The 23,239-nt window shown below is 41.0% G+C and overlaps 1 protein-coding gene across 3 annotated transcripts in view; it reads right to left on the minus strand.

Moving 5' to 3' along the window:
* ARHGEF10 (Rho guanine nucleotide exchange factor 10) overlaps window positions 1-23,239 on the minus strand; it is a 109,234-nt gene that overhangs the window by 84,612 nt on the left and 1,383 nt on the right. For all 3 annotated transcript variants that reach the window (XM_063330353.1, XM_063330351.1, XM_063330354.1), the window contains exons 2-3: window positions 20,063-20,138; window positions 736-906 (exon numbers count right to left, since the gene is read on the minus strand). In XM_063330353.1, the coding sequence (XP_063186423.1) occupies window positions 736-906; window positions 20,063-20,099 (208 nt within the window). In that variant the 5' untranslated portion in view covers window positions 20,100-20,138. The remainder of the gene's footprint in view (window positions 1-735; window positions 907-20,062; window positions 20,139-23,239) is intronic.

Here is a 23,239-nt window from a genome sequence, read left to right on the forward strand (position 1 = left end):
GCTGCAGAACCGCGTTCCAAGCAATGAAGAGTTTTTAAGCTGTATGTAAGTACAACTTCACAAAACAGTGAGCAAGCACCAGATTTTCAGGGAAAGATGGTGTTTAAGTTCCAGGATGTCAAACTTCAAAGCCACCTGAAGAGTTACGCATCTTTAACTGCCGTGAGCACAAGAACTCCGCTTGTCCTTGTGACTGGGTCAAAGTCAGCAAAATCAGCTGTTGTCATTTTGAGCCAAACACAGCTATTTCCAGACTATACATCAGCACTGGGAATATCTGCATGTGTTGGAACAAATGTTGTAGTGTTTAATAAAATAAGGCTTCTGTTTATGAACAAAATTCATACGTTCAGACTCCATTTATTTTTATGCAAGTCATCTTAAGATCAGCAACCAGCGAGCTTAGCTGTGAAAACAGCATATATGAGCCATCCACATGCCATTAGAGATGAAAGGGCATGAAGTTTTCCTGCAGCATGGCACTGTGACTGAGACCAATCCATTGGTTTGGATGTCACACTCGGATGGGAAACCTCCCAGGAATTACACGTGATGGTCATTTGCCCTGTCAAATCTCCCATGAGTGTAACTAGCAGGAATATTCAAAACACTTGTGTGGTATTTCCATGGAAACCTCTTTTTACAAGTATTTTTATTGCATTGACAAGAAAAGGCACCCTATAATCAGTCTTGACAATTTTGCTAGTGGAGGCACAGCCCGACGGGCTGACTCACCTGCAGCGTTAGCCTCTTGGTGCTCTATGTTGTTTCTGGGGTCAGGAGGAGGTAGCACAAGGGCTTGCCTGTCTGCTTCTGGTATCTCATCTCCGCTGTCAAAGTCAAACTGTTCTCCCTCGTCCTCTTCTTCATCGTTCGTACCCACAGCTTTTGGTTCATGCTCTAGAGCTGTGCAGAAAGACAGGCTTTTGGTTGTTTGCTCTTAGTAACCAGTAAGTGTTCCACATTACAAATGAAGCTTATACAACGAACCCTTAGATTTTTGTGTTACTGGAACAGAACAAGAGCTCCTTGACATGTTGATAACCTCATGCAGTTTTCAATAAATCCTTTAGCGTAAACAACGAAATTACTTGGAAAGCAATTAAGAAGTGATAATGCAAATACCCTTGCTTTTGTCATAATGAACCAAAACATTTTTAGGAAAACACTTAAATAGCTGGTTCTTTACACAAGAAAAGGTCACGGATTAATTTATTTGCACAGGGACTTTGTGACTTCATAACTTCAAGTCATTTTTCCTTTCTAACTCAAACTTCTACGTCTATTCTTTCTTAACAGTGTCAAAATGCCAGTGGCAGAAGCTTTCTTCACACACGTCATGAGAGACTGGCAGATAGCTTTTGCTACTCCAATCTGAGACAGTTTTAAACCAACGACCTTAGGCAACACGCTATTAGCCCTATTACCACACACACAAGGTGCACTTTGGTGGAGGTGGGGGGGTTGGCTTTTCAGTTCTTATCTTTGAAGAAGTAATGGCTGAAATAATTACACCATAGTATGGATAGGAAGTGGGAGCGTAGGTCTTTTTTTTTTTTTGGTTTTTGCTTGTGAAGACCCTGCAGTACAGATTTGGCACTGTACATGGGGCTGGGGAGGGAGAGCAGGAAGAAGTGCCGGGCAGTTTCCCTTCGTGCTATTCTTCTTACCCACAGGAGTCTCGAGAACCCACAAAGATTTAAACTCCTCAGTGCCTTATCTACCGCTGGTTTTGCTGGGCGCTCACATTGCAAGAAGGCTGCCTGCAGCATCCAAAGCTTCTGTCAGAGACACTGCAGAGGAGCTGCAGGGAGGGATGCCCAAACCCACCAGCCTCCTCCCTGCTTCCAGAAGCCTTCGCTGCAGCTCTCTGAAACAAAAGGGCTTCATCCCTCCCTCCCTAAACTCTCTTCGCTGCTCTCCCACCTTCTGGAGGAGAAACTCTTACCGGAGGTCCCCTTAAGGCAGAAATGTAATCTGTGGAAATCTGTGGACTTTTCTGTCCCAGCTGAGCTTCCTCCCAAGCTCTTCCTCAAACCCATGACGGATACTTAACTTTTATACAGGTGTTCAACAACATATTTGAAGTGCTATTAAAAAAACGACATAACTATAGCATAAAAATATACACTAAAATAGATAAATATGTAAATAAACCAAAGTGTTACAAAAATATACGTGAAGTTGATAAGGTTCCCCCTGCCTCCTCTTAAGGTAACACAATATGAAAAACAAAGTCCTGCAAGGACGATCAGGTCTCCTGAGTCATGATGATATTATCAGCTGTTCTACCATCCAGGGCACATTTTGAATCGTTATGATAAAACCCACACAAACCACAGCTCTAGACTGCTTAGATTGTCATGGTAATCAGCATTCCTGCCAAGGCTTCTGTTTCTTCAGGCAGGCTGAGCCAGCATATTTTATCACAGCCACAAATAACAAGATCTTTCATGCAGCCTCCCTGTAGGAGAAAAAGTGAACTAATTGCAAAAATAATAAGGAACAAAAAAGGGGTTATCCTGCATTTATTGTCATGGTTTATGGCTGAGATAGCAGGACATTTAATTTAATTTTGATGCTTTTTAAAAATCCTTCTGTACAAAGCGAACCTTTGGATTAAGGCTTTTCACGTTTGCTTTTGTCCGTTAGTAATTTTTTTTTTCCTGAACGGTGTAAAAAAATCCTGCAGAGCTCTACCAAGTGATTCAGGACAATCACCGCATTCTTCCCGATTCAGCATCTATCTGACACGCCTGTACTGCCTGCTGCTTGACAGTAATGGGGAAAAGAAAGAAAAGGGGTGTGTGTGTTTGATTTCTGTTCTTTTCTGTTTCTTTACGTTTTCAATATGTCTGCGTACTTCAAATTTGGAAAACCCAAAGCTGTGAAATACTAAGTGGAGTGGTTTTTATGATTACCAGTGTGGGAAATAGTTGGTCATGCAGGCTAGGGAAGTAAGCAAGTAGATGACAGTCACAAGCAGGTGACAGCCACAAAACTGCAACTTTTCACGTACATGCACTGCTGCCTGCCACTCCTCTTGCTGTACTATTTAAGTGAACCACGGCAGCAACCACTTCAAATACATAAAATAGCTCCATCTGCACTTCTTATGGTGGGAAGAAGGGGAAGATGAGGTTACTGAAAGGAGTTGAACATTTCTGCAGGATTAGGCCAGTCAGGAAACTGAGGTGTTGCTGGAGCACGGCTCAGCTGAGCGCCACGAACCCACCCGCTTGCCAGAGGTCAGTTCTAGACATCGGCAAAATAAAAAGCGTGTATGCTTACAAAATGTCACAGGAGCAGCAGGCAGCTCTGAGGTTTTTGTGGCTGCTAGGTTAGGGAGCTTCTGGATCCAAATACTTCCTTAGGACGTACAAAGGTAACTTAGGTATCAGATGCCTGATAACTCTCTAATCCAGCACTTTCACACTGATGCAATGCCCCAGGCTCTCAAGTCCAGCACAGTGCCATTTGTCAGAGACAGACAAGACCTGCCACTGGCAAAAAAAAAAAAAAAAGGTAATTTGAGACACTAAAAGCAAAAGGAAAGATTCAGGACCCCAGAGCAAAATCCGGCCAACTGATGCACAATTCCCCTTCAACATGCCTCCCAATTCTCCCTAGAAAAGCAACCAACCCATATTTTGATTGAGGGAAGAAATCCTAACACAGGAATTGATTTTCTCAACTCAGTTGAAAAAAAAAATAAAATTGAAAGTGCCACCTAATTTTTTTTCCTATTATGGCTGTTAATGCTGCATTGTTTCATTTATTCAGAAACATTTACTTTGCATCAGAAATAAAGAAGGCGCAGAACCCTATAATTGAGCACTACAGCCTGGAAAGATCCCCTAAATCACATCGCTGATGGGACAGTGGGTTAAAGTTACAAAACAGACCCACACAAAAAAAAGAGAAATTCCTTTCTCAGATGACAGGTACTTTAGAAAGGGCAGACTGTAGACAAAACTTCAGAAAGTTTAAAAACTGTATTTGAGCTTTGCATCACTTCTGCATTTGCTTAATCCTGTAGGTATAAAGATAAACCTTAACCCTTTAAATTTACTGATGCCTTCACTCTCATACTTCATAAGAACATTCTCCTTTAAGCTTTTAATCTCAAGGTTGTACTATTTCATCTGATCAAAAAAGTATTTTAATAACAAAAAATAAAGAGAAAGTGAGGGACTTTTTGCTTCAACTGAAGAGCTGCTCAGCACTACAGAAAATACAGATTATGTCATACCAAAAAAGACATCTTGAATAACTACAGTTTTGAAAATATGTACTTTTCCTACAGTTGTTTGTATTACGTCAAACCAACCAACGCACATGAAAGCACTTGGAAAGTGCTACAATAAATTAGGAAGACACACAGCATAGTCACACATGGGCTGAATCTGGCTACAAAAAAAACCACCACAGATCTTGCAAAAATTTCATGCCCGTTAAGAAAAAACTCCAGTTCCTCCAACCCTTTAACTGCAAATCAAAAGGATCAAACCAAAAAGTGCATTTCCAGGCAATTGTGCTTGCAGAGAAAAACTGTGGGGTTGAGGGGGGGATTTCCAAAGGTAGCCCCCCCCCCCCAAAATCTCATAGAGAACTACCTGGTTTGGGGTTTTTTTTGTTTTGTTTGTTGGTTGGGGTTTTTTTTGCCAAAGTAATAATTACAGACTGCTTAGTATTACAGAATCTGACTGTAATTACTTCAAATAATTAAATTAGTTACTAAAAATCCAATTTGCCTTTTCACCACTACTCACATCCTTAACTTTATGCGTGCCAACCAGAGCAGTGAGAATACAATAACTGATTAAACTTTTCATGTTCTGCCAATACCCTTCTGCAGCATTTGCTTTGCAAATGCTTCAGGGAAATTCCTCCATTTCTAAAAGTTTCTATTTGGAGTTTTAAAGCACGAAAAAAACCAAACCAAATCTTATATAGTGGAAAAACTACCTTCAAGTTAAATTAAGTGTGAAAGTGATAATTTAGGATTAGAAAAAGAAACCGATATTCTCATAATTGTTAGCACAACTTTTTTCTGTGGCATGTTATTCGGTGAAATGACTCTTTCTTAAGCTTACTTCAAAAACAAGCTAACTTAGGCTGTGTTTACAGAGACCTGCTGGTGCATAAACAAATTTAAACAATTTTTGGTTGCTCTGCCAATTGCAAAGCATTCTTGGCACCATCTGCTTCCCCATTCGTTTTCCTTAAACTATTTATAGTTCAATGTAATACAGCTAAAGAGTTACAAGTTTAAGAGTGACATTGATTTTAAAGTAGAGATTAAGCCAGAGAAGCTTCATTAATAATTTCCTTCGACAGTTCATTTTAGAGATACAGAAGTAAGACAAAATAGGTCTGCACTTACCATCAAGTGCACTTTGAATACAGTGCAACCATACAGGAAAGAAAAAGCACAGAAAAATTTTGTCCTCCTTTGCAATCATGTAAATCAGAGATGATCCTGAGGAAGTCAACTGAGTTTCTTCTTCCATGGAAAACCACAATAAAGGAAGAAAGAAACAGAACGCCAAGCAGGAACAGTTCAACAGTCTGGAGCACAGTACTGACAAACCTGGAAGCCCTAGATATTAACAGGCATGGCACCATCAACAACTATGAATATTTTTTGTTATGTTTTAAGGTTTGAAAGATATCTTTAGAAATCGAAAGCTTCTGTATAATTTGGAATGTCATCCTTGCAATCAGTTGTAGCCCTTTTTTTATTAAAGTTAGCAGGGAACTATGGGATAAAAAGAGGAAATGCAGCTGTTATATTTTAAAGACTCCATGATAAAGAATTTTCTAAATACTGCAGGACATGGTAAATATGTGTCTGCTCAGAAGGAAAAACTATTTTTCCTTTCTCCCTCTTACAGTCAATTTTCTTCCAATGCATTTTTTTTAATTTTTTTTATTTGGGGAGGGTGAGAGGGGACGCGCTAGAGTGTAATCTCTCTTGTGTATTCACTGAATGCCAAATTTTCTTTTTTCCTCTAAACAGTCAACATTTTTAATCACTTTTACCGTATCATCACTTTACACTGACCAGTGAAGAAAATAAGCGTACAATGCTTCAGATGGAAAATATCTAATTGTTATTTAGTGAAAAAAAAATATTAATACAATTGAACCTAAAGCAGACTGGCAGGAGCTGCTTGTTCTTATTCCAATGTGCAGTTTTAAAACATTTATCTTTTTTACTCATGTATTTTGGATTGCAACAAGACACTTGGGACTGCATAGATACATCTTCCTTCAAACTGAACTCCCCTAACGCTTCACCTTTCTACAAGTTCTTGAGTATCTTGAAATATGCAAAACCTTTCACTAAACTATCTTATGATAGCTTACAAAGGTTACAAACCAAAGCAAACAGCCAGGCATAGCAATCTAAGTGCTTATTATTTAACTTTGATACATTCCAAAAATTTCTCAGGTGAGATATGCTTGCCTCTTCAGATCCTTATTTCTAAAGGGTTAAATTTTGCCCAGCTCCTTATGTAAGTGTACGAGGCACTAGACAGAAATAGGAAATGTAAGTGTGCAGATACCAGGAAAAAACTGAATTTCTGAAGTTATCATTAATTTTGTAAAACTAACCACTTAGGCCCAAACATACCATGCTGACTGTGCTCCACGATGAACAGGGTCTTGAACTGTTCGCTTTTTATTTCAGGTGAAATTTCATAGAAGAGGCTTGGCATTTGTCAAGAAGGTGAAACTTGTGCTAGAAAACACTTGTGCCTGCAAAGCTCCCCAAATTGTTGGCCAACAAGTTGTCCAACTTGTAAACGTTTAGAAAATGACAGCTGATTCATATTCAGCAGAAACTTGCAAAAAGGTTTTAAAAGACTCAGTCGCCACTGGATAGTTTCTCCCAGCTTTTTAGCACTGATTAGACTGTGTTCCTACAGCTAGACAGCAACACGGTATTTTCTACCTACCCACATCTCCCATTTGTGGCCACCACTTCTTCGGTATCAGGAGAGAAAACTGCAGTGAAATACCCTCTTGCTCTGGTACCCAAATTACACATCTCCCCCCTGCCTTTCCCAAAAGACGCCTGTACTGGCACCCGCACAGGGAGAGAGGCGAGATGTACAGAGTGAGCGGGCAGGGCAGGAGGGACCCCGTAAGATGAAGGCTGGCTTTTAGGAGCAAATGCTCCTGCAAACACTGCCCTTCACCAACACTTCCAAGTCACAGGCCACGTTTGCCAGCACACCACTGGCATCTGTACACCTGCTGCTCATACGGTCACGCAGGTGGAAAGCCTCTATTTTGCTGGGGGAAAGAAAAGTCTGAAGCAAAACTGCACGCACCAACATGCGGGTGAGCGCTCCTTCCCACAGGATGCAGGCCAGAGCCAAGGATTTTCAACTCGCAGCCGTGCTAAGCTGGCGCAGCAGGGAACCCAGGTCCCTGCAGTACAGCCATGCTGCGAATTACACACAGCTCCTGCGCGCATCCAAAGCACGACCACATCAGCCTTACAAGTCTCTGTGGAAAACACTTACAAAAAAAAAAACCACACCAAAATGAAACAGTATACATTTAGGCAAAAAGTGTTTCCAGTGGTGGAAACAAAAGCAAAACCACATGAATTAACAGGCTCTCCTTGCAAATAAACAACAAAGAAATAAGTTAAAATGTTTCTTTAGCATTTAATAAACACACACACATTACATACTAATTATGTTGTCAAGCACGCACAACAGATATTCTTCTGGATAAAAAACAAACTGAAAATGGAAGTTAAAAGAACGACGAATCTGCCTGCTCAGAGAGTCCAGCCTCAGAGACAGACTGCTGACAGCAGCATGCCTAACACTGAAGAATTTCATTTCTTGAAATAAAGCCCAGTTCTGTGGATGTTAGGAAACATTTACAAATACCAAAACCATTGAACGATACAAACTACTCGCAATGCTAAAAATCAAGCTTAAAGTTAGCTAAAAATTAGAAGAATCACAAAAAACACAAAGGTCTACAATAAAAACATTAGACATGAAGTAGGCAGGCCAGAGAGCAGCAGCAGCAACACCAGCAGACCTGTACCCTTTGTAAGTCCACAAGATGCTTTTCAGTGCTGGCTATGCTATAATCAGAAAGGCTGCTATGTAAAATTGGCATTTTTGTGACCATTTACTTTGACTGCCTTCATACTCAGCACACTGGTGACACTGGTATTGCCTGCCATGACCAGAAATGTAGACCAAGCCTGGTCCCGAGCAGGTCCTTTCCACCTCAGCACCGTATTGGTAGATTCTGCCATTAAAATGTCACCAAGATACGTTACTGATGTGCAAGAAGTGAAGTCCTTAAAAGGAGCTGCTGTAAGGAAAGTATAGAATCATAGGGTTGGAAGGGACCTCTGGAGATCATCTAGTCCAACCCCCCTGCCAGAGCAGGGTCACCTACAGCAGGTTGCACAGGAACGCATCCAGGCGGGTTTGGAATGCCTCCAGAGTTGAAGACTCCACCACCTCTCTGGGCAGCCTGTTCCAGTGCTCTGCCACCCTCAGGGTAAAGAAGTTCCTCCTCATGTTTAGGTGGAACTTCCTATGTTCCAGTTTGTGCCCATTGCCTCTTGTCCTGTCCCCGGGCACCACTGAAAAGAGCCTGGCCCCATCCTCCCGACACCCACCCTTTAAGTATTTATAAGTGTTGTATGTACAACTGTTATTTGGAAATCTGCATAAATACATGATAGATCCCTATCCATGCTGAAAACCATCTATCCATATTAAAGGCCATTAGCTTTCCATTAGTATTAAACAAATAATTCATCCTCCTGCACTCGGCACTGGTGAGGCCTCACCTCCAGTACTGCGTTCACTTTTGGGGCCCTCACTACAGGAAAGACATCAAGGTGCTGGAGCGTGTCCAGAGGAGAGCTACCAGGCTGGTGAGGTGTCTGAAGAGCAAGTCTTATGAGGAGCAGCTGAGGGAGCTGGGATTGTTTAGCCTGAAGAAAAGATGGCTGAGGGGAGAAGCAGGTTGTAGCGAGGTGGGGGTCAGTCTCTTCTCCCAAGTAACAGGCAATAGGACAAGAGGAAATGGCCTCAAGTTGCACCATGGGAGGTTCAGGATGAATATTACAAAAAATTTCTTCACTGAAAGGGTTATCAAGCATTGGAACAGGCTGTCCAGGGAAGTGGTTGAGTCACCATCCCTGGACATATTTAAAAGACGTGTAAATGTGGTGCTGAGGGACATGGTTTAGTGGTGGTTTTGTCAGTGTTAGGTTGATGGTTGGACTTGATGATCTTAAAGGTCCCTTCCAACCTAAACGACACTATGATTATCAATACACTTAACAGTACCAAGCTAACAGTCCAAATTAGTATAAAGGCCACCAGGCACACGAGATACAGCAGTGGAAACACCAAATCTGCCTTGCTGCCTGACGCATCTGTTGGGAGAGATGGGCGCTGACGATGGCTGCGCAGCCCAGCTCAGGCTCCGCTACTGTGCGTGCGAACTGCTGAACTCGCCTTCAAAACACACGGCCAAATGGCCAGCCCACACAGGGAATGGGAAAACCAGAGAGCTTGAATAAATCAAACCGCAGAAGGATTCCATAGTCATTGGGAAAATGAAGTATCCAGCTCTGGCAGTACAGGGCTGGAGCACACTGGCTAATCATAGGATACAAGTCTCATGTGAAGAAAGAAAGAAAAAGGAAAATTTTCTAGGAAATGTAGTTTTGACCATGTAGTCGATACATTTGTGAGAAAATAACCATTTTAAAGAAAATTTCCACCAGTGTGAGCAGTCTGGCTTGTTTGTTCTTTATTTCTTTGCATTCTTTTCTAGCAGATGCCATCTATTAATATCTAGTCTTCTAAATAACTACTTTTTACATTGAAGCAGTTACTGTTTAAGTATTTGAGGAACACGCATTTCTCTAGTACAGTTTGTTAAATTCTAATTAGCAACATGAAACTACTGTATCATCTGATAATACCTTGGACTGAAAGGACTTTAAAAGTAATCAGGAATCCTGTGAGGCATAAAGTGGCAGAAAGAGACCTGGGGGGCCTAAACCAGATGGAGCATGAGATCCCACTTCCACAGAAACAAAACATATAGTTCAACTGTATATCATACCAAAAAGAGCTGAAATACACCTAGAGCAAAAGCTTAAGTACCTCAGGTCTTGGATCATATCTAGCAACATCTTTCCACCAGGATGACACATTCTGGATATGAATCAAAGAAAGCTTTGGGTTGGAAGGGACCTGAAAGAACACCTAGTTCCAAACCCCCGCCATGGGCAGGGACACCTCCCACTAGACCAGGCTGCTCAAAGCCCCATCTAACCTGGCCTTCAACACTTCCAGGGATGGGGCATCCACAACTTCCCTGGGGAACCTGTTGCAGTGTCTCACCACCCTCACAGTAAAGAATTTCTTCCTGATATCTAATCTAAATCTACCCTCTTCCAGTTTAAAACCGCTACCCCTCATCCTATTGCTACACTCCCTGATAAAGAGTCCCTTCCCCATCTTTCCTGTAGGCCCCCTTTAGGTACTGGAAGGCTGCTATAAGGTCTCCCCGGAGCCTTCTCTTCTCCAGGCTGACCAACCCCAACTCTCTCAGCCTGTCTTCATAGAAGAGGTGCTCCAGCCCTCTGATCATCTTCGTGGCCCTCCTCTGGACTTGCTCCAACAGGTCCATGTCATGAAGCAGGTCCATATCCATGAAGAAGGATACATTTTGGATACTTCAAGATCAAACCTTCAGATGACTTAGGCGACAGAATGCCTGAGTTCTGGGCCATTGGTCTTTCTCTAGCGATGTTAAAACTGGGGCACTTGCTGGCACTCCAAAAAGCAGCACTTTGAACACCTAAAAGCATTTGACTTGCATCAGAGATGTTCACCTGCTCAGCCTTCTTCTGTGTAACAGCCCAGGCAGGGCTCAGAAGATGCATGTGGGTTCAGGGATCAATTTGTCTTTTTGAACATATTGCCTCAGGTTCCTCTTTCCTAGCAATAATTCCATCTAACACTCCCAGAGCACGGCATACGACCTGTTCACATGCTTAAAAATAACTTAGAATTAACTATTTGTGCTTTATCCTCAATGTATTCTGAATAAGAAAGCAATCTAGAAACCAACTTCTACAGCAACTTAACAGCATCTTTTACTGCAGAAAAATGTATTGACTAGAACAGAATGGTTACATCCTGTAAATCCAGGACAATACTGAAAATATTTTGGATTTCAGCTGGCTTCTCACCTCCTCATTTCTGTTGTTAACCCTTTGCCCAGCCTAGAGAGCATCTGCACAGATAGACTGACTTGTAAACAAAGTTTGATATATGCAAAGTTTGAAAAATCAGTCATCCCAGACACTAATGGGCAGGGAGTTTTATAGTATTCCCTTTCTTAGGATTTATTTCAGTTATTGTTTTAATGCGTCTTGCTCTTCTTTGCCCTAACATACTATGGTCCTGTTATAGCTCAAAAAAGTATAGCTGAGGAATTCAAGCAAACTCGCGAAAACAGTAATTCTTACATCTCAATTCTTACACCTTCTCACTCAAAAACTGAACTCTCTAAAATCCTGTTTTACAATACCCTTTTATCACAGTTTTGACCAGAAATCCTACCACCTCAGTGGACTCTGTCTTGAGCTGGACAGCAATGTTGTCTCCTTGGGACCTTTCAGTCCACCAGCCTCAGAGTCCTTCTCATCGCCTCCTTTTGTGAGCCCCAGAAGGGAAAGGAAACCCTGCCTTGGTCCCAACATTGGCCAAAGACAACCCCCATAATCAGCCTTCATGATTCAGAGCTTCAGCCTGTCCACACAGCAAGTCATGAAGGAATGTCTTCCAACAGGAAGGGTCTCCTTAAGCATTTGGCTGGTAAGTGTTCTTCATGTGCAAACATGAGCGGGTCACCATCAGATACGCAAGTGGGAAAGAACAACCCCAGCCAAAGTTAATTTTACTTCCACCTTCCTTTCCAATAAAGGAGACTGCTAAGATCCTTCAGACATGCTACACTGAACCACTTCACTGCTTCCAGGGCAACTTTTTGCGTCAGCACCTGGATTTTCCTTTGTCTCATCCTGCAACATGCAGAACTGGGAAATACAGAGGGACCTTCAGAGATCATCTAGTCTGAACCCCCCTGCCAAAGAAGGTTCACCTAGAGCAGAATGGACAGAGGAGGAGACTCTGCAGCTCCTCTGGGCAGCCTGTTCCAGTACTCTGGCACCCTCAAAGGAAAGAAGTTTTTCCTCATGTTGAGACGGAATTTCCTGTGTTCCAGTTTGTGCCCATTGACCTTTGTCCTGTCACCAGGCACCACTGAGAAGAGTGCCCATCCTCTTGACACCCACCCTTTAGACACTTATAAGCATTTATGAGATCCTCTCTCAGTCTTCTCTTCTCCAGGCTAAACAGACCTAGGTCTCTCAGCATTTCCTCTTAAGAGAAGTGCTCCATTCCCTTTACCATCTTCATAGCCCTCCCGCTGGACTCTCTTCAGTAGTTCTGGGTCCTTCTTGACCTGGAGAGACCAGAAGTGGACACAGTACTCCAGATGCAGCCTCACCAGGGTAGAACACCAGGTAGAACACCAGAGGAGGATGACCTCCCTTGACCTGCTGGCTATGCCCTTTTTAATGCACCCCGGGAGACCGTTGGCCTTCTTGGACAAAAGGGCACATTGCTGGCTCATGGACAACTTGTTGCCCACCAGGACTCCCAGGTCTCTCACTACAGAGCTGCTCTCCAGCAGGTCTGCCCCCAGCCTGTACTGGTGCATGGGGTTATTCCTCCCCAGGTGCAGCACCCTACACTTGCCCTTGTTGAACTCGCCCATCAGTGTGAGCATCCCCATGGCACAGGAGCACACAGGTCAGGTAGAGCACACACATCCTTCTTCCAGCCCCTGGAGAAACCTGTACCAGGGTAACACAAGATTTTTCAGGAAAAACGCTTTTACCTAACGACAGTTATTGAGCTCACCAACAGACTATTTAACAATGAGATCTAATCCTGCAACAACCCTTCTTTGACAGACTAAATCATCTTCTGTATTCATTTTAATGAAACTATGACAAGGTCACATTTCCTGGAAAGATTAGTTCAATGAGGAAGAAAAAAGAAAATCGAAATAGATAGAGGGTTGGAGGGTTTTTTCCAAAAAAATGTTTATCACGTATCTCTTCCTCAGATTGCTAGGCATTGTTTCAGTTCCTGTCTGCAGCAAAAGCCAGCAGCACCTAATAAAAGTTTCATTCAATAATTCAGACACTTTATTTAACTTATCATAATGCAAACAAGTTTTAACCTGTGTTCATGCACAAGATAAAAGAATTATAACAATGTATAAAAGCAGTAAATCTCTCTGTAAACTCTAGAGTAGAACCATTACAGAGGCTTCAGGCATGGTTAGTGAATATTAAGTGGGATCAGTGAAATGGAATTAAAAAAACTCAAACCCCAAAAATCCCTCAGTTATTTGGCAGCAATTTATCCTCACCAGTTAATGCTAGATACAAGTCCTAAAAAGGCAAAAGAAGCAAAGAAAAAAAAAAATAATTCACACATGATCTTATACATTGCCTGTTTGAAATTAAAGTTTTGGAACTTAGATTCAACAACATTTATTGCAAGAATACCCGAAAATCAGTACAAATTCCTTTACAATTTGTTTGTCTTTTAGGCAAACAATACTACGTGCTCCAGACCAAAGATAAAGTTTTGCTGCCATCCCTTGGAAGCCCTTTATCTTATCATCAATTGCTCTTTTCGATCAATATGTCTGGGCCTTGTCCGGTACACAGCCAGCAAGTTAAGTCCAGCAGTAAAGTCACATCATAAAGCAGCTGAGTGAATGGAAAAAACAACTATAACTTATTATTCAGAAAGAAAACATTAAATACTATCAAAAGGATGAGGTCAACCTCTCAGAAATCTATGACAGTGAATCCCATTTGATCATTTAACACATTATAAACATCTAACAAATATTTTACTGGATTACTTCAAAACAAAGCAAGATATCATCACATCTACGTAAACTGTGTTTTCTTTGTAGATACTAAAATCAGAAGTAAGTTTTTAATTAATCTATTTATTTTCTTTCTATTTCTTGTTTTTCCCGATGCTTAAAGACACTTGGCTAGGAGAACAAACACATAATTAGGAGTGACATGTGACACCGGAGCTGCATTTTTGCAGTGGGAATTTTCTTGTTACTCTTTGTTACACAGCTTGTCTGGATTGTCACACAAAATAATTGATCCTTACCTTAAACAATGCATTTTCTTTTATTTACTGAGAGAAATGTGATCTTTAGAAATAAATAAATTGTTCTGTTACAGATGGGATGTCAGACACCAGCAAGCTACTGCCAGCTTCCAAAACAAGGGACCATTCATAACTACAATTCATATTCTGTTCTCATTCTTCTGAAATCTTGGCTCCTCTTTTGCCATCATTTGTAACTGTCTGTATGCTGAAAATAGATATCTAACAAACAATGCCGTTTAGCTCAAGACCAACTCCCTTTATAGCTGCAGTTTAATTTAAGCAGTGTTCTTATTTCAATCCCCCAATCATTGTAACGTCTTTTTATTTTACTTCAGTCTGAAATACAAGTGTATGTCCCCCCATTGTTCTTCACTTCCATAAACTAAATCATAAAACATACAAGTGCTTTTCTTGTCAATATTATAACAGCCCCAACTTAACTGCCTCTTGTCTCAGTCACAAAATCAGCTTGTTAAAACAGTTAAAACCTAAATAAGCTATGAAATCGTTCACTAAACAGCACAAAACGTAACTAAATAATCTGAAAGAAATAGATATATCACAGAGAATAAAAAGCAGCTCCCCTAGCAGTGAAATACAGTTGTCTCTACAGCAAAAGACAGCAGCCGTCCCACAGCTCCCCACTATGGGTAATAAAAAAAAATTTCAAAGTTTTTTTTGTTAGAATATGTAAAGTCTTTCTCAGTGGGAACTTTTATGAGAGTATAGTGTTCCTACTTCACTCTTACCCGCAGACTCAAGCCAGACTTCCTTCTCAAGGACAGAGGAACTACAGCTATTTTAGTGTTCCGGCACTGGCACACAAATGACAAAAAAAAAAAAAAAAAACAACCACGGAAGGACACAATCACAGCACTCGATCATATACAGGATATCCAGATTTAAGTCCTTGGCCTCCTTGTTCTATGCCTCTCTGTATCACGAACAAAGAAATATCCCACTCACAGCCCTAGAGAGCTGATCGCTTGTATAGAAAGGTGTATAAAATGCTTTTGTAATTGGTGTCTAGGAGATATCCTTTGTTTTCAGTTAAAAAAAAAAAAAAAAGATAAATTTCATCCCATTGAAGAACATCTTAGATCCCAAACTTCAGCAGAACAAGGTTTCTCACCTAGCTCTACCCACGGTACTGGGGACAGTGGTGTAGGTGAACGAACGCCCAGGTCTCCAACTACACCTGGTCTGCAAGGGCACCTCACGCTTCCCAAATGAAGAGTTACGAGTTATTCTCTCTCAGGTAAAGAGAGCATTTGGCAGTAATACTAAGAATATGCTATTAAATTCACTCTCACAATGTCCTTGCGTGGACTCTGAAATACCGGTATTTCACTTTAAAATTTTAATATAAATAATGTTATTTTCCTATAAATAGGAAACAAAATACATCATCCATTTACAATTCAAGAACCGTATCGCCATGCAGCCATACTCCAAATCTCACCACATATATATTAGCCTACCTTGATAGGCTCAATTATAAAACAGAGCTTAAAGCTTATTTTAGGTCTTACTACTGTTGTAAAAGGCAACTCACTGCAGGACAACTGGGATGAATTGTTGACAAGTATACTCAGTATGAGGAAACACACCCAATGTTTTATGATAGTTTTCACAGAGAAATCATATAAGCTGTAGTGCCATCTACCAAAAATAGTGAGAGAGAGATATAATCACAGATGAAAATGCAAAATCAGAAGCCTGTTTGACACAGAGAGTGCACACAGACACACACCACCCCCTCAGCTTCCCTTGGGCAAGAAGCTGTTTGTCAGGTATCCATCCTGCTGAGCAAACAAAGCTGGTTTTCCTTTTGAAACAGGCTCCGATAAACACCTCTTAAGTCTTCACTTAAAGAAATGGATTTCCACGTTGCAGGATCATAAGAAGTTTTTCAACTACAGAAAAGAAAAACAGCCAGAGACCATATCTCCCAATAAAGTAGTAATAGCACAAGCACAGGCCAACACACATAAACACCATGCTAGCATTAAACGTCCGATCCAGTCCTAGCTGGGCAGTGTGAAGATGACTCCTCTACAGGAGAAGCACGATGTGATTCCTGATTCTCAGAATTACCAGCTTTTTAATTCCTTTTATTGTCTGAATGGGTTTGGGTAAGGATACTCCATTACAGCAACCAATTAAAAACATAATTATAATTACAGCCATGATAAAATTTGCCATTTGCCTTTAGCTTTTTTAAAAAGATATTTTTTTTTGTTGATAGAGAGAACAAGAATCACCCTCTATTTATTTCACGAAATAGCCATGGAAATTTTTTATGTATGAAATCTTAAATACCAGCACCTCGTGCACAAATTCACATGCAGAGACACACTAAAGAAGGGAACTGAGCTAGTACTGTCATCTCAAGTGTCAGTTTCAGCAGCAGTTTTTTTCAATTATGCTCTTAGTCAAGGAAGCCTTTGCATCTAGCCCCCTCCAACCACTCCCTGGCTGCTAAAACATACATTCATTCAAAATATACAGAGGAAAATACTAGGGAATTTTTAATCATAGCTAGAAGAAAAATCTCTTTTTAAATCAGTCTGGAGGAGGGAGCATACAGGCGTCAACTTTTCTCAAGTTTCTTAGTATTTGAATTTGCTCCTGGGTAAGGGAATTAACTAGCACAAACTTGTCACTGTCGAATTAACAATGCATGAACGGAATGTCCAAACAGCTATGAGCAAATACGTTGCATAAGCATAATAAATGAAATAAATAAAGGTAAAATATGTTCTCTTCTGTTCTTTTATTGCATGCAGTTTTTCCCTATCAAGAAGTGGCAGAAACAGCTTTACTATTGACCTTAACTGTACCTCAACTTCAGATTCAACATCAGAGATTCAGACACTTACTGTTAATGAAAAGACGTTATTTAGCATGAATTTAATTGTGTAGCTTTCATATACATTCTCACAACATCCCCGTGACAAAGATGGTGGTTTACCATTATTTTCCCCCCTTTGTACACATTAGGATTGATACAAATAAATGTGTGGAAGTTACTTGTCAAAACCATAGAAAACCTACTTGACAAGAATAAAATTGAGATTTATAGTACAAGGTGCACACCTCTAAATGCAGAGGAACGCACGCGAATTTCAACACTACAGTGTATTTGTTAGGACAGCAAATAGGTAAAAGAAAAACCTCCCATGACATCACAAGAACTTTAAAAAAAAAAAAAGAAAGAGGCAAGTGATTTCACCTGCAGCCTCAGTTCAGGATTTTAGAATCATTATGCAAAAGCTAAAAATATTTTTTTATGATGTATCAAAGGGTCCTGCACCCAGCAGGCACCTCATCCTCATTACGAGCCACGGTAACCCACCCCTGCGCCCACTGTCTGAAGGCACTGGCAGGTGCTCCGCACCCCTTCTCAGCAGACACCATGGGTGGCCAGTGTATATGCATGCCAAAACAACCCTCAGCCATTACCAAATAAAATATTATATGTTTCTTTCGTTTAATTGTTATGTGTATTTGCAGTTGTACTTGGCCCTAAAATTCTCACTTATTTTCCACCTGCAAAATGGCTCGTGAGAATTATCTAGGAAGTGAACTGAAATGTATGTTAGTGTAATTATCAAAATTTATCTTCATTGATATTCCCTTTATTAATATGCTTTTTTAAGAGAGTTAGCAATGGTAAAGTAAAAAAAAAAAAAAAACCAAAAAAACCAAAAAAAACCCACAAACATAACCAAAACCAACAACAACAAAAAAACCCACCCAAGTTCCAATAGTTTCAGACAAAGATTTTTGAGATGACGGGCAAAGCATCCACTGACACAAGATCAGGTAGAGCAGAATCTCGATTTATGTTAAATAAATCTAATCCCAGCCTATTAAAGAGGGACATGGCTGAAAACAAGGACACGATACACATAGTTCTCCAAGAGCTTTGTAGAAAAAGAACCTGAATTCTGGAATCGTACTGAACTACGTCATCCTGAATTTTTGTCAGAGTATCCCTGACACACTGCACAAAGTTGGAGCTGTTGCCGTGATTATTAGCTGTCTTTGAACAACAGCAGCCCCTGCTCAAGTGGAAATATTGATTCCTTAGGGATGACTCTTCCCTCGCAGCACAGCATTGCTTTGGAGATGGATTATCTGATAGAGACAGTTTCACAGTAACTGTCACTAAACAAAACAGAGCTAAATTCAGGGTCCTGACCACATGGATTAGGACAAAGACAGGAAAAGCATTTTTGCCAACAATAACCTCAGTGATATCTCGGAGCATAAATAAAAATGTCAACAATGCTGGCCAGAAATCTAACCCATTAAAAGCTGATTTCACAGCTTTCTGCTTCTTTCACATTCCCAATTTCCTAGGTAGTATTTAGTAACAGACCTTTATCTGTGACAGCGTCTAAATCAGAGAGAAAGTAGTTTTGACCCAAGATGGCAATTTGCAAATTCCTAAGGAGTTATGGCCGAACAAGACTAAGACAAATCCTCTTTCATACTTAAATGACTTCATATAGGTATAAATTCTATGTGAGCAATAAGTAAAATATCCTATAAGCAAAAATGTCTCTTAATAATATACATATATTAATATATACATATATCAATGCATACAACACAGTGTAAATCCGTAAGTAATAATGCTGTGTATTAGGGACAGTTCAAAAATTTATGGGAAAATCACAATCTATACAGAGTATACTAGCAACTTTACCAAAATAAGAACAGCTGCACTGGGTTCAACCACAGGTCTCCATAGCCCATGTCTCCATAAACTTGTGCTTTGGGATGATCAGAACAAGCGTATCGCTCTTATCCTAAGAAATCTCCAAATACCAAAAGCCAAATCCTTTTAAGACTTAAAATACATAATACCGAGCACTACACAAAGGTGTGTTTAGAGGAAATTAAACAGGAAAACAGGGAAAATACCTAGCCATATTCTCTTACAGAGAACATAAATGCAGAAGGCAGTGACACAGTGTCTTTCTACGTGCTGTCTTTATGTCCTCCCATCCTGGACTATAGAAGCAGCCATACAGCTACCAGCATACAGCCGGCAAGGTGCACCAAGTGCTAACTTTACAGAACCAGCTCCATAGTCCAGCATACATCGTACTCTTCCATAAATCTCTGTTCTGACCACACAGATGTTCAGCTGTGCATGCTTCCCCTCTCCTTCCCATGGGGATGCACACTGGCTAGACAACTGCAGCATCAGAAGGTCCTTCAGCTACAGCCCTCAGCAGACATTGCCCAGATTAAGTATGCTTGGTGGAAGAAGCACATGCCCTAACAGAAAACAACTCATCCCTCTCTGTCCTCTCGATTCAGACTCCAAATCTGTCCAGGCATTTGAGGCATTGGTCCCAATGTCCTGCCTGTGCCACAGGCTTCACTTGGTTTTTTTCCCTCTACAGGGCACCATATGCATGAACACTTGAGGTTGCCAAAGCACATGATGAAGATATGATGATACGGCCTACACAAAGCTGCCTTAGAAAATGCATATTTTCAGATTTGGACTGTAAAGACCAATTGCTCCCCAGGTTTCTTCCCGTCATGCTCTCGCAACACCAGCGAGCAGGGTCCAAGAATAAGACAGGGTAGATGGCAGGAGTTCATGTTTCAGCAAAATACCACTGGGACCAAGTCTTAAGGTAATATGGGGAAAAGGAGTGTTGGGGAGGTAAAAACACTTTTGGAAATATAATCAAATTGTTACAACAAAATTGGCTTAAAACTCAAATTATTTCAATTACCTTCTGGTGGTGGGGGAGGAAATTCCTCTGTGTCCATCCTAGTGTATCCACTGCGCCTTTAGCAGACTGAAAAACCCTGCAAAAACGAAGGGAACATGTTTTGCAGATGAACATGATTTCCAAATACTGAGACACTCCTTTTCAATTTGGCCAAGCTCATACCTATTAGCTAATACCATTATGGAAGAGAGGAAATGTGCCTGGCTTCTTGCTTCAAAATACATCTAGTCCAAATTTTTATGTACACAGCCCTCAGTATCAGAGCCAACTTTTGTAATGATCTCAATAAGGCAGCTGAGGAAAGATGAAGTTTTCAAACTCTTTGGTACTCTGCAGCTCCCACCGTGACAATCACAAGCAGATCACTAAAACATGTTATTTCAATGCCTGTTTGGAGTATATATTCTGTTTCAAAATCTTCATGAAGGGGGATAAAAATTCTAGGAAGTGCATCAGTTTTAATGATGCTTTTCTCCATTTGGCAATCAGAAATCACAAGTTTTCACTACACACTTTATATAGTTTCTTCTTTTCTTTTTCTTTGGCAATCTTAAAAACTCTGCTTTAGCCCCTTTACTTCCACCTCTCCTGAGTAGAGTGAAGTACGAGGACGCAGTTTTCTGACCGCCTTTCTCTTTCCTCCTCTTTCTCAAATGCCATTGGTCTCACATTTTAAGGCAAATAATAAACCTAGAAAGCATTCCCATACTTTGGTCCTGAATACACACTGGGAGAGAGCAAATCCCAAAACCCATGAAGAAATTTTCCTTCCTTCTCCATAACAGTACTTAACAGTGATATTCCAGTATCATCCGGAAGGGAAAAACTGGACATGTTGTGCTGAGCAATTCATACACTCTGCCCCAAACCCATTTTCACTCTAACTCAAGAGACAGGGTATCAAAAAGAAAGATTTCAGAACAAGGCTGAGGAGGAAAATTAAGTTTCCAGAAGCCACACAGGACAGTGGAAGACCCAATGCTAAATTTCCTGTCCTGCTCTTGAGTAGCCCGTAGGTGTTAATCTCAAGACACTACCATTTCTCTTTGAAACACCACACAAAACAGCTCAAGCTCTTGGTAAATCTCCATAGCTGAAGTATGAAAAGAGTAAGTTGAAGGAAATAGCAAATTCAAGGTACAGTGGAGAAATAATAAACTGAATGAATCAGGACACACAGGTCAAATCAATTGCCACTTACGGAAGAGGTGGCAGTGAATCCAAGGGAGTGCCTCAAAAAAGTACCCAGCCTTCAGAGGTACCACGCAATTTACCTCCCTGACACCCTGACATCAGCTATGCAAGGGCAACTCGTCAGGACGGATGTGCCAGGAAAGATAACAACCCTGGTAGCACAAGATCCTCATATGATGAGGCATAACAACTTGCATATTCTAAGCATTCAAAATCCCCTTTTAAATTGTCTTAAGCTTTGGTAATTCTTGATTCAAATCCTAGCAAAAACAAGTAGCTTCAGAACCAAGGTTCAGAAAGGACTCACACACACATGCAGCAACTGTCTACAGCACACAAAATACTCCATTATGTGCTTCCACTATACAGTGTTCCTTCTAAAGCCTCTCTACAACATATATCCGCAGAGCTCTAAGGCATGTTCCTGTGTACAAATGTCTGGAATGCATCTTGCCACACCAAAACTGTCAGCCAAAATGAGGGGAAATTATGGTTTGAAGAAAAGGCTATTTTTCTTTCTTTTACAGTTGAATCATCACTGAAATATAGATTTTTCAAGTGTGAAACACACAATAACCGGCAAACCTCCGAAATTTAGTCTGAGCACCTCTTCCAAATACATCCTTAAGACAGTAGCTAAAAGGCCTTCTGAATATTCTTTTTATTTAAACATACAATGTAAGTTTTTAAACACCTCTGGAAGTTAACTTCAACAACAATTTTAAGAAACAGTTTCTTCCTCACAAGCAAATACTAACAATTAAAACGCAGAGCTGAGCTATGGAAGTTTTCAGCTTGTTTTCTGTTGTGATCTAGCTCACAGTGACATGCTTCGAATTACACAAGGATTGTGTCGAGGAAGGACACAGACCCAGTGTTAGAGCCCTTGCCACTGACCTGCTTGCTCCCATCTGAACAGTGCCGTTATTCACAAGAAGATAGATACACTTTCTCACTTAAGAATGCCTTAGGGGTTGACTTATACATGGCATTAATTCATCTTGAAGTTCCACAGATTTTTCTCTACTTTTTAGATTCTGAGAAAAACATTGCAGGAGCAAAGAAAGCTTGTGTATGGTACCTTCCAGTAATACCCTCCATAAAAATAAAATAATTGCCATTCTATGTAGTAGATGGCATGTTCATGTAACAACCTCTAGCAGCACCGTGTTACAAAGATGTTTTTCACTCTTCTGTTGAGAGGCAGGGGAACTAACTCAAGTCAAAGATGTTTAAATCAAGATTAAGTCAGGTGATTTAATTCGGCGACCAGCATAGGGCACAGTGCATTGGTAGCTCAAGTGATGCCTCCATTGATTCTGCTGCTAACAGAGTTACACGCCACACAGAATACACATGCGTTCAAACAACCATCATGGAAATCACAGCTCAAATGATGCTGAAAGGGACCTCTGAATGTTCTCTCATACACGTAGGACAGGTGTCTTCAAAATTAGATCAGGTTGCTCAGGGCCTTTTCCACCCAAGTTCTGAAGCCCCCCCGAAGGCGGAGGTTTCACCACTTCAGGGGTAGCCTCCTCCTGTGCTTAACCAGCCCCCCCCAGGAAGAGTTTTTTCCCTTATGCCCAGCTGGAACTACGCTCGCAGCAGCTTTCGGCCATTGCCTCTCACTGTCCTGCTGTGCACCTCTGAAAAAACCCTGGCTCCGTTTTCTCTCCAACCCCGCCTTAGGGAACAGAGGGCTGCAATTCAATTCCCCTCAGTCCTTTCTTCTCACAAGGACACAAAGCTGGTTCCCTCAGCCTCTCCTGACCTGTTCCCACCCCCAACCACGGCAGTGGCCTTCGTTGGACTCACTCCAGTTTGCCACTCCCTCCCTTACACTGGGCCCCACACCAAACACTGTATTCCAGATGCAACATCATGACCACTGAGTATATATTATGTAGTTTAACATAAAACTATTTAAGAAACCGAAAAACTATGTGCTTTTAAGGCACGGAATACCAAAATTTTGTTCCA

The sequence above is a fragment of the Chroicocephalus ridibundus genome, chromosome 3 (assembly GCF_963924245.1).
Source record: "Chroicocephalus ridibundus chromosome 3, bChrRid1.1, whole genome shotgun sequence".
In the NCBI taxonomy this organism is placed as follows: Eukaryota; Metazoa; Chordata; class Aves; order Charadriiformes; family Laridae; genus Chroicocephalus; species Chroicocephalus ridibundus.